This window comes from Patiria miniata, unplaced genomic scaffold (assembly GCF_015706575.1).
Source record: "Patiria miniata isolate m_02_andy unplaced genomic scaffold, ASM1570657v1 HiC_scaffold_20, whole genome shotgun sequence".
Classification (NCBI taxonomy): domain Eukaryota; kingdom Metazoa; phylum Echinodermata; class Asteroidea; order Valvatida; family Asterinidae; genus Patiria; species Patiria miniata.
Genome location: NW_024037059.1, coordinates 26525782 through 26541204, shown reverse-complemented (window position 1 = coordinate 26541204; position 15423 = coordinate 26525782). Strand labels below are relative to the sequence as shown.

Below are 15423 nucleotides of genomic sequence, written 5' to 3'. Positions count from 1 at the left end.
GCGCGAGGGGGGCGTGGGGGGGGGGCAACAGTCCCCACATGAAACCTTGTGGCCCCCCCCCCCCAGTTGCCCCCCACTGAAATTTTGAGTTTCTTAAAAAATTATCATTGATCTACATGATGCCCCCCCATGAAATGTTCCAGCCCCCCCCCCCCTTGCCCCCCCCCCCCCCCCCCCCCAGTGAAAAATTCCTGGCTACGCCACTACGCGAGAGAGTGTGAATAACCTGAAAATGCGGGAGTCTCACCGTTATGCGTGAGAGTTGGCAGGCTTGGGTGCAGTTGTTGTGATGTCACTTTAGGCCCACACCCTTCAGATCAGAGTTTTCTTCAAATGGTAAACCCACAATTCTGCTTATTGAACACATTTGTGCTGATTACAATGTAAAGCTTTCTCAAAGTCTTGCTTTCAGTAACAAAAATTGATTTGAAAATACATGTAGTTCTTAAAAAAAAAAAAATGGGGAAACAAAACAAATTGCCCTACAGACTTATCCTATAGATCTTTATCATGCTGCCACCATTTCAGTCATGTCCCCAGTATCCAATAACAGTAATGAATAATAATGTTTTTGTGCAAAAAGGAACCAGACTAGCTATTTTTCCTTCAAGCCTCGCTTCGGTTACGTTGATTTGAATGGAAAAAATCCTGATGGCCGCAACATGATAATAGTCTATGACCAGAATAAACCATATTACTGAGGTGGAAGCACGTTTGTTCGCAGTACCGGTAGTATGCATGCATTCAGTACTCCGGTACCTTCAACCAAGTGGGTTTTCTTTGAAAAGTTAAATTTTACAACATTATCTCTATGAAAACACTTTAAAACGTAACGCTATTCCAAATATATCGTTGATGATGAAAAATGTGACAACATCGCTTCACCAAGGTTTACCACGCCCACTTGGGGTCAACATGCAAATTGAGGTCAAAGTTATACAAATTAGTACATAACCCTTTTACCGTCAATCGTTCAAATTCTTACGATATGAATATTCAAAACCTGACTATACACGTACATGTATAATGAGCCCTTCTGAAAAATACGTCAATCGATGGCGCACCGATCCTTTGTAAGATTCACAGCAACGTTATATGATGATTAGCCTAATTCATCATCGTTGATAAATCTAAATTTTAACTTAAGGATTCCACCCAGCTACAGTATAGCGGATGCCACGACTCCACTAGCTCTTCACATGGCATCTTGCTAGTGTAAAAAGATCATGAACCAGATTTAGTCAAGAAACAGTTTAGACACCAAAAACCAATCAGTATCACAATTTTAAATTAGTGCAGAGTTCACACTTTCCAACTTTTCTTTTGGAAATAAGCGGGGGTACATGCACATGTAGAGTACCAGTAATTAGACAATATACTTCTTGAAAAGCCCACCTTTATTTTTTACATGGTATAAAGAGTTTGTGTTAAAAGCGTGCCTTTAAACTCCATTAAGTTGTAATGCATTAGAAAGTGTGTATCAAAGCCAGAAGAGATCAAATTGTCCACACATGTTTCCATGGGCGGCAGTGAGGCCCAATTCAGTTTAAAGAGGCAATCAAGTATCTGGACCCCATTTATGGTGCTTGGCCTGGGTAACCATAAGTAGTGGTTGAAAATCAAGATGCAATGCTAGTTTTTTTAATTGGTAATCATTGCCAACGAAAGGTTTGTTTTCAGTGGTAAAATAACAATGTTACACTGTCATTGAATGCAGGCCGGTTCAAAAGTTTTACAAACTACAGCAAGAAGGATAGAAAATAGTCAAACTGTTTGGGTAAATAAATGGAGAATCATCGTTTGTTCTGCCTGATCAAATTGAATGCCGTGGTAAACTACCCAAGACCAAGCCACTAAAACCAAAGGGTCCTATACATGTACATGCATGTGTTCATAATACAAAGCAGTACAAAAGTTCAGATAAAAGGGGCAATTAATTTAAACTATTGTGTAAAACCATTGATACAAAAAGGGCTTGGTTGGAAAGTTAACTTGTTAAAATAAGTATTTCTCAATCTCCAATAGAATGAAGCTGATCTCATGGGTTGCAAAAGAAATTTAACCGTTTGTATAGAACATTCCAAGGTATTGTGGTACATGTGTACATTCTTATGGAGCTGGCCCTTGATGAATAGACTGATCCATTTGGCACCGCCCACTATCATGACTATGGATGGGAATTGGCATTTAAATTGAAAACGTTTGGAAAATCTATTTATTAAAGCACAATTTAAACGATTAAACTTTTAGCCACTTCACATCACAGGCTGCTGCGGTATGGTTGCACTCGCATGTTAGTATGTCGGTATAAATAAGGGTGCCAATGCATCTTATATGCATAACTTTGTACTATAAGTATTTTCTGCACTCCAGTTTCAATATGGTAATGGTTTGTCCTTGTCACTCAAAACATGAATCATACAAATTAAATTTGTCTTCTTCAAATATGATGAAAACTTTGTTTCATGTGTAAGTCTCCGGTTTCTGGTATGGATCTTGCCCAAAAAGTGGCGCGGCGACGCAGCCTTTTTTTTTTTACTTGATTTGATTGCTTCAAATGTCGGCTGATGACTGCAAATGGTGCCCGACTAAACTTAGTGCAAATAATGGGAGTCCAGAGAGGCCACATAAAGCTTATTCTCGACCATAACCCAATTTAAAAACACGTTAAAATTGTGCAGCAGCAGGATTCCAGTCAAACCAGTGAGCTTGGCAGTTTTCGGACATCATCTTTCATTGAAAAAAAAACTTTTTCATTTTGCCGACGCGCATGGCTATGGCGACGCGCGCGCATACCAAAAACCAGAGACTTTTTGGGGGGGGCCTAAGCGTAAGATACATGTATAGGCTACATAAAAGTTACATGGTTTCACATGTGGGGACACCGACCTCTAAATATGGAAATAGTCACTATTTTGTGCAATATATCCATCTGAAAATGTCTGAGTTTTAATAACTGTCATTTATTAGCTTATGAAATGTATGCAATTCAGAAATTTTCAAAGAAAGCCAAATTTTGCTTAACACTGTAACAGACATTTGGGGGGACACCATGGTGTCCCTGTTACTTGTGACATTAGCAACTTATTTGCGCTATACCGGTATTTCTTAAGGGTAAGCCTGTCATTGAAAAGTCAAATGTTCATAACAGACACAAGTATCTTTACTGCTTTATATAATATATGAATTTTAGACATTTTTAATGAAAACCAACAGAAGTATGGCACAAATAAGTCACAAATTTCACATGTAACATGTTGGTGTCCCTGTTACACGGTAAACCATGTTTTGTGTCATGTAAAGAAGAAAATCAAGTCGGAAGATGAACAATTTATGTTTAAAGAACTAAGATCAACCAGTCCTACAAATTTAAACAGCAAAGGTTAAAGAATTTATTTTGCAACCAGACATAACAATGTCCCGCTTTGGACCCCTTATTAAATGCAATGACCCTTGAACATGCCCTCCCAATGTACATGTATGAGCTTTGTTGTGAAGACTAATTGATGTGCAGGTGTGTATGTGATATCAAAATGACACACATGGCCCCATGACACTATACGCTTGCCACTTTCCAGTGTACCCTTCACTATTTTACGGGCACGTTACTGCACTGGGAATGAAAATTTTGCAACTTAGTGGGCACGTAAAAATTTTGCAATTTAATAGACATGTTGCTGCAGCTTGTGGGCAGTAATTGCCTATTGCTGCAACTTTGTGGGCATGTAACTGCAACTTTTAAGGCACGTTTCTACAACTTTGTGGACCCATTACTGCAACTTAGTCAACAGGTTTTTGCTACCTTTTCACACGTTTCTACCACTCTGTGAACATTGCTGCAATGTTGTGGGCACCTAATAATGCAACCTATTGGATATGTTCGGAGATCTATACATTTCTACAAACAATAACAAAACAAATACACAGAGTTACTATTCTAATTTTTAAAAACAATGGAACTCAGTGATGCATGACCAGAGGAATGCATCCAAGATATCAATGGAAAGCTAACTACCCCTAGTTTATGATAAAATCATGATAACGCCCACTAAATTTATAACCTCTGCAAATTATCCCCCTGTTTGTGTGTGTTACTTTTTTTTTGGACATCCTGTACATGAATGTACACATATATATTTCCATATGGAGCATCAATACTGTACTTCTACATGTACGTTGACAATCATTCGGCTTTTAAGTTTGTAATTAAGTCGGCCTAAATGCCTTTTTTTATTGCCTGCCTAATATTTTGTTGGCCTGAATTTGCAATTTCATGTTGATTGATGTCTCTAAACCAAGTGATACATTCTCAACCACCCTGTTGACCTAGTTGCAAGTACTAATTTATGTGCAGGTGTGTATGTGATGCATGGTTGGATATACATGCAGTAAGGAGAATCATTGTATTTCCATGAGTCGGTGCACAAGTTGCCATCTGCACTGAAATGGCAAATTGTGTATGCTGGGGCAAGAAGGTAAATATCACCTGCATCATCACAACACAGCCCATGAGGATACCTACAACTGTGGTTAAACAGTTTGTTGCCATGTAAGTCAACAGCCATCAGCAAACCCTCAATGCTGTTTATGTAAATAAGTCGCTTGTTGCTGAAGATCAAATGTGCATCAATCTTTGGAGCAGGCAGTGTTCTGACGAGGGAACCATCTGGGTTGTGTAGAGATATCTGTTCCTTGTCCTTGTAACCCACTGCTATCAGATTGCTGCTGTCCACTGCCAGGCATGTCGGCGTGCCGTCCACGCCGGCCTCTTTACCCGGTAGGAACTGATGAAGGAGCTGGTATTCCTTGTTGAAGATCTTGACTGCAGGATTGTCTAGGATCAGAAGTTGGTCATCCTTGTTGATGGCTAGAGCTGTATGTCATTAGGGTCATGGGGTTCGTTTGGTTCAATTGGTTCATCAGGGTCGGGTTTGTAAGTCTTTTTAGATATCACCTTCCCCTCTGGATCCACTGTGAGCAGTTTATCTCTGCATGCCACAACCATTTCACTTGTGGAGTACGCTGCAAGTTGGCCGCTGCCGTACACATTTGCAAAGGTTTCATCTCTCTCCCATTTCTCCTCCAAGAGCAGAGTTCCAAGCTGAACATCCTCTTCACTCTCCTTAAAGCCAAGGAATGACTTCCCATGCTTGATATCCAAACTCTTATGCACCTTCACCTGCTCATTCAAATCCCGCAGCATTTTCTTCTTGGACTCCAGGATCTCATAGTATGTTGCAGTAGTCATCACTTCATTCACTTTACTCAGAGTCTGCTCTGGTATTGTTGCATATGCAAATTCCATATCTCGTTTAATGACAATGTCTCTGGCCTCTTTTTTGAGTTGTTTTTCTTTCTCTCTGATTTTGGTGATTTCTTTTTCTGCTTTCAGTGTAATTTGAGAGTAAGTTTTTGCCAGCATCATGTCAAGTCTGTAACGTGAATGATCTACTGAAACGGGGTTGGCAGAAAGGAATGCTTTAATGTACTCTTCTGTTTTAGATGCAGATTCATTTACTTCTTGTTTACATTTGCTGAATGCCTCATCAACACTGATGTGAGAATGCAGGGATTCTCTGTGATCGAAGTTTGTGCATTCATTGCATATGAGGACTTCACATGTGTCACAATACAGACAGAGATCATGATCTGTATGCTTGCAACACTTGGGGACTTTCTTGAGTTCAATGTCCTCTGTTATTTCTTCTGACTCAACATTTAGCTCTGTCAAAGCCACAATCTTGTGAGCCCTCAGTGATGCCAATCGATTGTGTGCCTTCAGGCATTCTTGACAGAGATAATGCTTGCAATCCCTACATCGAGAAATAGCTTCGTTCTCCTCATCACATGCCTGACACATGACTTTTAACCCCTGACCTTCAGTCTGTTCCTGTTGATTGACATCCTTTGATCCTCCAGGTAGCATGTCCACGCCAGCTCCAGTCAGGGCAGTTTCCTTGCGACACAACGGACAGACAATATTCTTGTCATCCTTATTTTGTGTCAGTCTGAGTTCTTGGAGACATTTCAGGCAGAAGCTGTGTGAGCAGTCTAGCATCCTAGGATCCTTGTACTCAGTGTAACAGATAGGACATTCCTGAAGTTCTTTCTGAGTCTCATCCAAGGCTAGATCGGTCACACCCCCTTCTGCCATCTTGTTCAGTTGTACGCTACATTCGTGTACATAAGAATGAAAACAAATTTGAACATTAATGCATACTACATGTACATGTAACTTTGATATGTACTGACTCATGTTCAGTAAGTCTACTACAGTTTACATACGGTACATGTATTCAATTCACTTCAATTTTATGCAGATGAACTCAACAACATGCTTGCACATGCGTGTACTGCAGATATAAGATAAGGAATCAAAGGACAGTCATTTTCTTCTTGTGTAAAAGGCCCATGCAATTAAAAGCCCATTGGTATATTTCCATAGGGGTCCCGTGCACGTCGCTATTCATTATATTTCTCATGTACAAGTTGCATTATCATCATCCACTTACCTACAATGTAGTTGTTTTATTGCAATGGTACGGATACAGTTTGGAAGTCTTTTCCTGTATGCACTCTGTCAGCAGAATCAGCCACACCATAGGTGTATTACAGCACTATACACTGTCCACAGATTTTTCAATACTGAACTCGATACCACAGTCAAGTACACAGCCACTGCATACATTTGTGACGTCACAATTGCCTGCCTTTTTCCTCATGAACACAATTTCTCATAATTGGAAATTCCCCTTATCATTTTGTTGATGGTTGTGTACATATGCCTAGTACTTGTACATTGTACCTGCTACTCTCTATCGAGTATCGTACCGGTATGTACGTACAAGCATAGATCTTGTATTAAAGGGAAAATACAACATTTGCAAACATCAAAAAATAAAACTACCAAATCATTTTAAAATACCTTGCTGGACTGTTAGTGAATGACAGTGTAAAGCACTGTCATTTTCAAGAAAAGTGGTATTTTTGTATCAATTTCCAACGCTGATCAGCCGATCAGCATTTGAAAAAACTGGCTTTTTTTTTCAAATACTGGCCCCAATTGACCATCGCACTTGTTTGCAATCGATTACAAACCTATGAACGGGTACGAGCCAGCTAGACTGGTTCCCTGACCTTACAATTCCCCAATGTATGTAAACTGCTCTGTTTCTTCTTATATGGAGTCAGGGAACCAGACTACAGGAAAATGATTGTTTTTCTTGTTTTTTTTTAGCATTTTCGAACCCAAAACCTCAAAAAAGTCAGCGTAACTATATTTGCTATATATTTCCAACCCCCCAATTCCATCCATTTCTGAAAATTACAGTAAAAGCAAATGATGTATATTCCCTTTAAGGCCAAAAAAAAAAAGTCTCCGGTTTCTGGTATGCGCGCGCGTCGCCGTAGCCATGCGCGTCGGCAAAATGAAAAAGTTTTTTTTTCAATGAAAGATGATGTCTCAAAACCGCCAAACTCACTGGTTTGACTGGAATTCTGCTGCTGCGCAATTTCAACGTGTTTTTAGATGGGGTTATGATCGAGAATAAGCTTTATGTGGCCTCTCTGGACTCCCATATATTTGCACTAAGTTTAGTCGGGCACCATTTGCAGTCATCAGCCGACATTTGAAGCACATTTGAAGCAAAAAAGTCGGGTAAAAAAAAAAAAAAAAAGCCGCGTCGCCGCACCACTTTTTGGACAAGCTCCATACCAGAAACCAGAGACTTTTTTTTTTGGCCTAAGAGTTGATTTTTACATTGAACATTTTATGAGGGTACTAACTGTTTGAGCAAATGCTTAGTGAGGCCAAAATTATAACTTACATGTACATGTACATGTGTAGTCAAGAAACTATGAAACCATTAAAACCTACATGTACACTAATTACAAGTATTATGCGTACAACAATTAAGAATTCTTGAATGTTTTTTTTGTAAATTACCCTATTTCTCAAAATAAAAATGTCATTAGTTTTGAATGAGTCAATCATTTACAAAAAAAATGGCCCAAATTTAGTTATGATACAATTACTTTACAAATGTTTGTTATTTGTTGCCTGATAATAGGGAAGGGATGACCAGTCTTCTCAAAGGCTGAAACTATTTGTTCACACAAGCAATCTAAAATAAGACTTTGTCAGAGGATTCCAGACACAAAAAATAGAGGGAAATAATGTATTTTAACAGTCAAATTAGGCCTAACTTTAGGAGACAAAATTGAAAAATATTGAATTGCACGGACAGAACATCTTTAATCAGTCAGTTTGCATGATACATGTGTATAGACAGCAACTCCTCCACCACACTATCTACATCTATGAAACTATTGAAAGTACTGTATTCCTTTCTCCAACGTGTTACAATGACTCAACTAATTAGACTATAATTATAGAAATTAGTTTCAATTCTTAATTCCATAAGAAAGTGGGCATGGCTGAAGATGGGAACTTTAATGAAAACTTCAGAATTACAAGCATCACAACTTCAAATGAGAATCAAATTAAAGGGAACATCAAGAACTTTCATTTGAGTGGTCTACCATTGAGATTGGATATGTACATATACAGGGTTCCTTATGGGGTAGAAAAGAACAATAGACCCCATGAGGAAGTCTTTAGAAATCAATCTACCCGATAAGGGAAACATTGAGGAGTTTCAGATTTCAATAGGAACACAGGAAAACAAAACAAAGGAAACAAACCTCTTCCCCACAATGTGTAACGCTGCGTGGTTGTGGGCGCCAGGCGGGCCGTCACTACGTTATGGGGAATTTTTTATTGTTAGGCAAATTAGGACTGAGTTATCGGGACTTTCTGCTGTCCCCACAATGTCTTCGGTCCCCATAGTACCATGGGACAACTCTTGTGTTGTCCACAGAACAAAGATGGGTGTTTGTGTGTTTTGGTTTTTTTTTCTTAAAAACCTTGGGTTTTTGTTGTTTTGGGGAGGTTTTAGATAAAATTATGACTTTAGGTAGTCATTTTGGCACCTTGTCCTTACGCGCAAATTACAAGTGTTATTGTGAGATTTTGGTTTTATATTTTGAGATTATAATATTCCGGTATGTTTTATCTTGCACCAAAGATGGATGGACAAATAAGTGATACGGTATCGTATGACATATACCCTAAATGATGTAAGGGCACTGAGAAGATTTTCCCAACAGTTCACAGTGTGAGGAAATTTGCAAGAGCATGGTTCTTAATTTTATTTCCTTTTCAGTAGTTCAATAAGAAAAGTTATTGCCAAACCAACAAAATTTTATTTTGTTTGCCGGGCTATTTTTTTGTACAAATGTACTATAAATCACTTAATTTTAAAGGTCCAACTTGAGAACAACACACCCTACATACATTTAAAAACTTTGACTTCATAAAATAGCAGTAGAAAGTTGACCGAAGTCCCCTTCAAAATGTAACGCTAGTTACCATGGAATTACCCTGTAGCTTTCTTAAATGATGATTAAAGGGAAAATACAACATTTGCAAACATCAAAAAATAAAACTACCAAATCATTTTGAAATACCTTGCTGGACTGTTAGTGAATGACAGTGTTAAGCATCCTGTAAAATCATGGCACCTGGTATACTGTCATTTTCAAGAAAAGTGGTATTTTGTATCAATTTCCAATGCTGATCGGCCGATCAGCGTTGGAAAAAAACTGGCTTTTTTTTCAAATACTGGCCCCAGTTAACCATCGCACTTGTTTGCAATCGATTACAAACCTATGAACGGGTACAAGCCAGCTAGACTGGTTCCCTGACCTTACAATTCCCCAATGTATGTAAACTGCTCTGTTTCTTCTTATATGGAGTCAGGGAACCAGACTACAGGAAAATGATTGTTTTTCTTGGTTTTTATAGCATTTTCGAACCCAAAACCTCAAAAAAGTCAGTGTAACTATATTTGCTATATATTTCCAACCCCCCAATTCCATCCATTTCTGAAAATTACAGTAAAAGCAAATGATGTATATTCTCTTTAATATATTATATCTCTTTTTTTCAACTTGAACCTGTTGTGCTTGCAGGTATAGGTCAACAGGGGAAAACAGAAGATGGATTTGACCTCATGTTTGGTGTCAATCACTTTGGTCCCTTCCTTCTCACCAACCTCCTCCTGGATCTGCTCAAGCGATCTGCGCCGAGTCGCATCATCAACTTGACCTCCCTGGCCCACAAGTTCTCGCCAGAGTTTAACTTTGTGGAAGCAGATGAAACTGACGCGGTACGCTACCCTAAGCTAGCCAGCTACCCAATCAGTAAGATGGCAGTCAACCTGTTCACGCACGAGCTCAGCCGGCGGTTGGCGGACACCCAGGTGACGGTGTGCTCTATCCATCCGGGTATAGTCTACACGGGGGCCATTGATGGTCTGTTACGCAGAGGCCGCTTGAGGAAGCTACTCATCCCATTGTTCAGGTAAGAACCTTGTTCCTTGCAAATCACTGCACTCTATAATTACTGGACTAGCTGTGCGAAACGCTGATCGGCCAAAACACCTCAAAGCAACTAATTGACCATCTTTGATCACCAAAACATCACACCATACGACGTACATGTACATTGTCATGCACTTGAGATTTTTTTTCACGTAATTCAATTTGCACTATTGTACGACTTTACACATGTTTCAGGAAAATAATTTTTCCTAGTAACGTATGAGATTTAAATCGGTTAGACGGTAGGGGATCATTAGCCATCCTAACTATCCCCCACCAAATCCCATCCCCCTTGAATAGTCATGTTGTCAACATGATAAAACAAGGCAAACGTGGACTTCACCGTACCAATTTTATTTCTTTACTTTTCTTTTTTTTATTTCCTTTTGGTTTTGGCCTCTCTTTGTGTTGGCACTTTAGATTGCTCATGCGTACGCCCGACGCCGGAGCCCAATGCGTGATCCACTGCGCAATCAACGATTCGGTCAAGGAACACACGGGAGCCTACTTTGTCGATTGTCAGCCGTGCAACGAGGCTGCCATGGCAACAGATAAGGCACTGGCAAAACAGCTGTGGGAAGTCAGTTGCCAAGCAACGGGGCTCTAGAAACAAAAATCAGCTGAAAAAGTACACTTTCTGCGATTTTAACGAGATGATGGTTAAATCCGTTTTAGAAACAAAAATTAGCTGAAAAAGTACACTTTCTGCGATTTTAAGGAGATGATGGTTAAATCCGTATCGGCAAAACATTAGCAGGGTCTGTACTTGAATACTTTTTTCTTAGGAAAATTTACCGAGACCATGGATAAAGTGTCTGAGCTGGGCGTAAACTTCGTATCTGTACAAACGACTGTCCTACATTATGTTCGTTGTGACATCGTGGAACATTATACGCTTATATCATAGAGCTAGGACCCTATAGAGCTCTATGCTTATATCAATGAGTAATGCCTTGTTAAAGTGTACACGATACTAGAATGATTTGTATCGGAAATGAACACAAAAATCCAGCGCACTTTGTGTAAAATGATTGAAACGCAAGCAAAAGAAATCATGCAAGTGCATAATGTGCCTTCGTAGTGTGATCTTCACGCTACGCAGGGATGTTAACAGCTTTCTCTTGCCACTCTGACCTAGGAAACTGGGCAGAGTTTATAGAGTAACTACCAAACTGGGGGAAATTAACCAAGAGGAAAGTATTTTCCAGTTCTGCGCTTGTCTTACCTGTAGAACCACTACATATGCATTATTCCCTAGAGGGCTCTAGCCATTCGTTAAGGTTTCCTCATCAACAAGTCAAAATCCCATCTCAACGGTCCACTTATCTCAGCACCGTCCTCGATCTACAACGGGGCATGACTTACCCGACGCAGGAGCGAATCGCCAATGTTTGTCAATGTGCCAACAGCACCAACCCTGACATGGTTGTGATTTCGTGGCCTACTTGTGAGCTTTGAGGACTTACTTCCGCTGTGCCGCCTATATATGCGACCCCTTCAATTCTATCTTCTGTCCCATCCTGTTTCCCATGTGGTACCGCATATCTGTTCACAGCATATCTGGTCGTATCTCCGGTGGTGGATCCAACCAGACAATATCCATTGGGCCTTTTTTCCAGCCCTCCAGTCCACCTGATCACGACAGATGCGTCTCTGCTGGGTTGGGGCGCGGTGATGGAATCTTACCTGTTGAGCATATTTTGCTTGATTCTGTTGGAGTGAGAACTGCGCTGGACATTCTAGTAAACTGATTATGCTTTACATGGTCATGTATACCACCATTTAATCAGAGTCCAACAGTTAGGGGGTTGAGTTTACCATATGGTGTTGAATTTTGCAAGTGTAAGGAAAGTTCCTAGTATCAGTCATTTAAGAAGATTAGGAGTTCATGAAATGGAAAATCATTGGCCCTATGATACACAATGAACCAATTCTGAAGAAAGTAATGTTTTTTTATAATTTTTTAATAGAACTGTAAATTTCAACTTTTTAAGGCTAAAAATAAATGTGTATATTTTGTTTGACATAAATCCTTAAAGGGAATATACATCATTTGCTTTTGCTGTAATTTTCAGAAATGGATGGAATTGGGGGGTTGGAAATATATAGCAAATATAGTTACACTGACTTTTTGGAGGTTTTGGGTTCGAAAATGCTATAAAAACCAAGAAAAACGATCATTTTCCTGTAGTCTGGTTCCCTGACTCCATATAAGAAGAAACAGAGCAGTTTACATACATTGGGGAATTGTAAGGTCAGGGAACCAGTCTAGCTGGCTCGTACCCGTTCATAGGTTTGTAATCGATTGCAAACAAGTGCAATGGTCAATTGGGGCCAGTATTTGAAAAAAAGCCAGTTGTTTCCAACGCTGATTGGCCGATCAGCGTTGGAAATTGATACAAAAATACCACTTTTCTTGAAAATGACAGTATACCAGGTGCCATAATTTTACAGGATGCTTTAGACTGTCATTTACCAACATCCTATTAAGGTATTTCGCAAAAACTTGGTAGTTTTATTTTTCGATGTTTGCAAATGTTGTATATTCCCTTTAAATGTTCATTAACTTCTCCATAATTATTACTAACATTGAGTGGTTTGTTGCTTTAAAGAACATTTGTGATGGAACATTCGATCCATACCAATACTGAGTTATATTTTGTAAAATAGGTTATGACAAATGAGCATTTAACATGTTAAAGTAAAATAAGCTACCAGTTCAATGTTACAAAGGGCTTTAAAGTTTCTTAACATAGCTTATAGTACCTGTAAAAAAACCAAATGCTTATGTTTTTAGTGTAAAAAAGGCAAAACACCAGTGTCACAGAAAGAGCTGCAGGAACTTTAAATTACATTCATAAATACCGTAGACAGTTTACCCATTCCGATTGGTTGAGCTCCGTCATGGGAGTGGTTTTAAACCGCGGATAAAACACTGGCTGGTTTTAAACACTTTCTCCTGCACCGAGCTGCGTTCTGCACCCAGTTGGGCAATACGAGCCCCGCACATGTCGATCGACATTTTCAGCACTACACGCGCACAGCTCGTACCATGGAAGTGGCCAGAGGGGTGTTTCACGAAACATGAACATACCCAAGAAATTTCATGACTATAGGTCAAAGGGTTTTGGAATTATGGCTAATTGATTATGTACGAATGGCAATTCTGCTCTGTGTACACGACGTATACGGGAACATTCAGTTTTCACGGCGCATAGCGCCGGAATTTTTTTTATGTTTTTGGTATCAAAAGATGCGCAAGGCTCGAGGCTAAAAAGTCATTACAGCTCGGGTCGCGAAAAAAAAAAAAAATTCAAGGTTATCTTGGAAAAAGTGGAGGGGGGGGCAGATTCTGCTTTCATTTGGTAAAATATTAATAACATTCCTCAAAGAGCATCAATATCCCTAAACAGGATTAGCACCAATAGCATGCAGCTTATGACATAAAACTGCATAATAAACATTATGGCAACTAGCTGTGGCAATACATGTAGTAAAATACTGTCAGCAAGATAAGTTCAGAATAATTATTTAAAGTTTGAACAAAGAAAAGTGACTGGAGCGGGGTTTGAACTGTGACCTCCGGATAACCATTCCGGTGCTCGTGACTTTGGGCGTGATCCCTGGCTACATGGCACACACGGGTTTATGGCTTCCGACTAGCACCCCTTGAACAAAGACACTGTTTAAAAATGAGGAGCCGCCAACACAGGGCTGGATGGCTCAGTTGGTATAGCACTGGAACAGTTATTCGGAGGTCCCAGGTTCAAACCTTGCTCCTGTCAATTTCTTTGTTCAACCTTAAAATAATTATAATACACCTAGTCAGTTTCCCTATGTGTCTTCTTTGAAAATTTAAGAATAATTTCACATATTTAGGTCAAAGTAAGTCCAAGAATCTGTCAAAAAAGCTATAAAACTACATATTTACACGTAAGCAGTGGCGTCGCCAAGGGGGGGCCAGGGGGGGCACGTGCCCCCCTCCCCCCCCCCCCCCATCAAATGCTGGTGCCCCCCTATCCTCTGCAAAATTCTGCGCGTTGTTAAAATCATTACCTCAAAAATAGCAATTTCTGGAGATATCTTCAGATCGAATTTAGCATCAAATGTGGCACCATTTTGCATCTAGCCCATCCTCCGTATGCGAAAATTTTCCAGAGGGGAGGGGGGCACCCCCTCCCCTTAGACCCCTCCCCCAGGACGGCGATCCGTATCCACCTAAGTGCCCCCCCCCCCCCATCAAATGCTGGTGCCCCCCCAGACTGAAAAGTCTGGTGACGCCACTGCACGTAAGCAGGAGGAAAAATACTCAACGTATCAAGATCAAAGTTTGGATTGTTGAAGTACATGTATATCTACGGTAAAGCTAATTCTAAATTGCAGTAATTGCATAAATACATATCTAATTGTATCTTAATTGCATTTATGGCATTAATTTACACAGCAGTTTGTGTAGCACCTATTTTTCAATAGCTCTTAATTTTGTAAAAAGAAAATTGAACCATTGCATGTCAAACCTCATACATACATGTACAAAATGTCGATATTGCAGTTAACATATAAAACAGTTATCTAAACAATGTACCTACAAAAAAATATTAATTGTTATTTATTTTTTTTGTTTCGATACAAATCAATCAATTGGTAAGAAACACTAGGGCAAAGCCACACTTTTTGTGATAATTTTCCCGGGTTTACCATGCAACAATGATGCCTTGATCCAAACATAAGCCTTGCTGTCCAGAACTCCCCAATTTTTGTATTTTTAATTTTACCAAAATACAGTTCTGATTTGGGCAAAATCCCTCTGTAAAAAGGTTTGCATCTACTTTGGGGTGCTTTTGCACACAATCGGATCCACCCTGCAAGTTGACTAGTTCCTAGACCCCACATTAATGATGCTGAGTTGGGGGCAGGAACCAGTCTAGCCTGTATTAGATATTAACAAATGTTTGGCAGCAAATACATGTACATATAATT

The 15423-nt window shown here is 39.6% G+C and overlaps 2 protein-coding genes across 2 annotated transcripts; one reads left to right on the top strand and one right to left on the bottom strand.

The window, feature by feature from the left end:
- Positions 1 to 3337: 3337 nt before the first annotated feature.
- On the bottom strand, positions 3338 to 6154 carry LOC119727941 (tripartite motif-containing protein 45-like). Its single transcript, XM_038200020.1, has 3 exons — positions 5011 to 6154; positions 4710 to 4873; positions 3338 to 3361 (listed from the first exon to the last, which is right to left on the bottom strand). Exons 1-3 carry the CDS (start codon positions 6152 to 6154, stop codon positions 3338 to 3340), a joined length of 1332 nt encoding a protein of 443 aa, XP_038055948.1.
- Positions 6155 to 10033: 3879 nt separating this feature from the next.
- LOC119728363 (retinol dehydrogenase 11-like) lies at positions 10034 to 12133 on the top strand. The gene is made up of 2 exons (XM_038200578.1): positions 10034 to 10423; positions 10864 to 12133. Exons 1-2 carry the CDS (start codon positions 10074 to 10076, stop codon positions 11048 to 11050), a joined length of 537 nt encoding a protein of 178 aa, XP_038056506.1. The 5' UTR covers positions 10034 to 10073; the 3' UTR covers positions 11051 to 12133.
- Positions 12134 to 15423: the final 3290 nt, after the last annotated feature.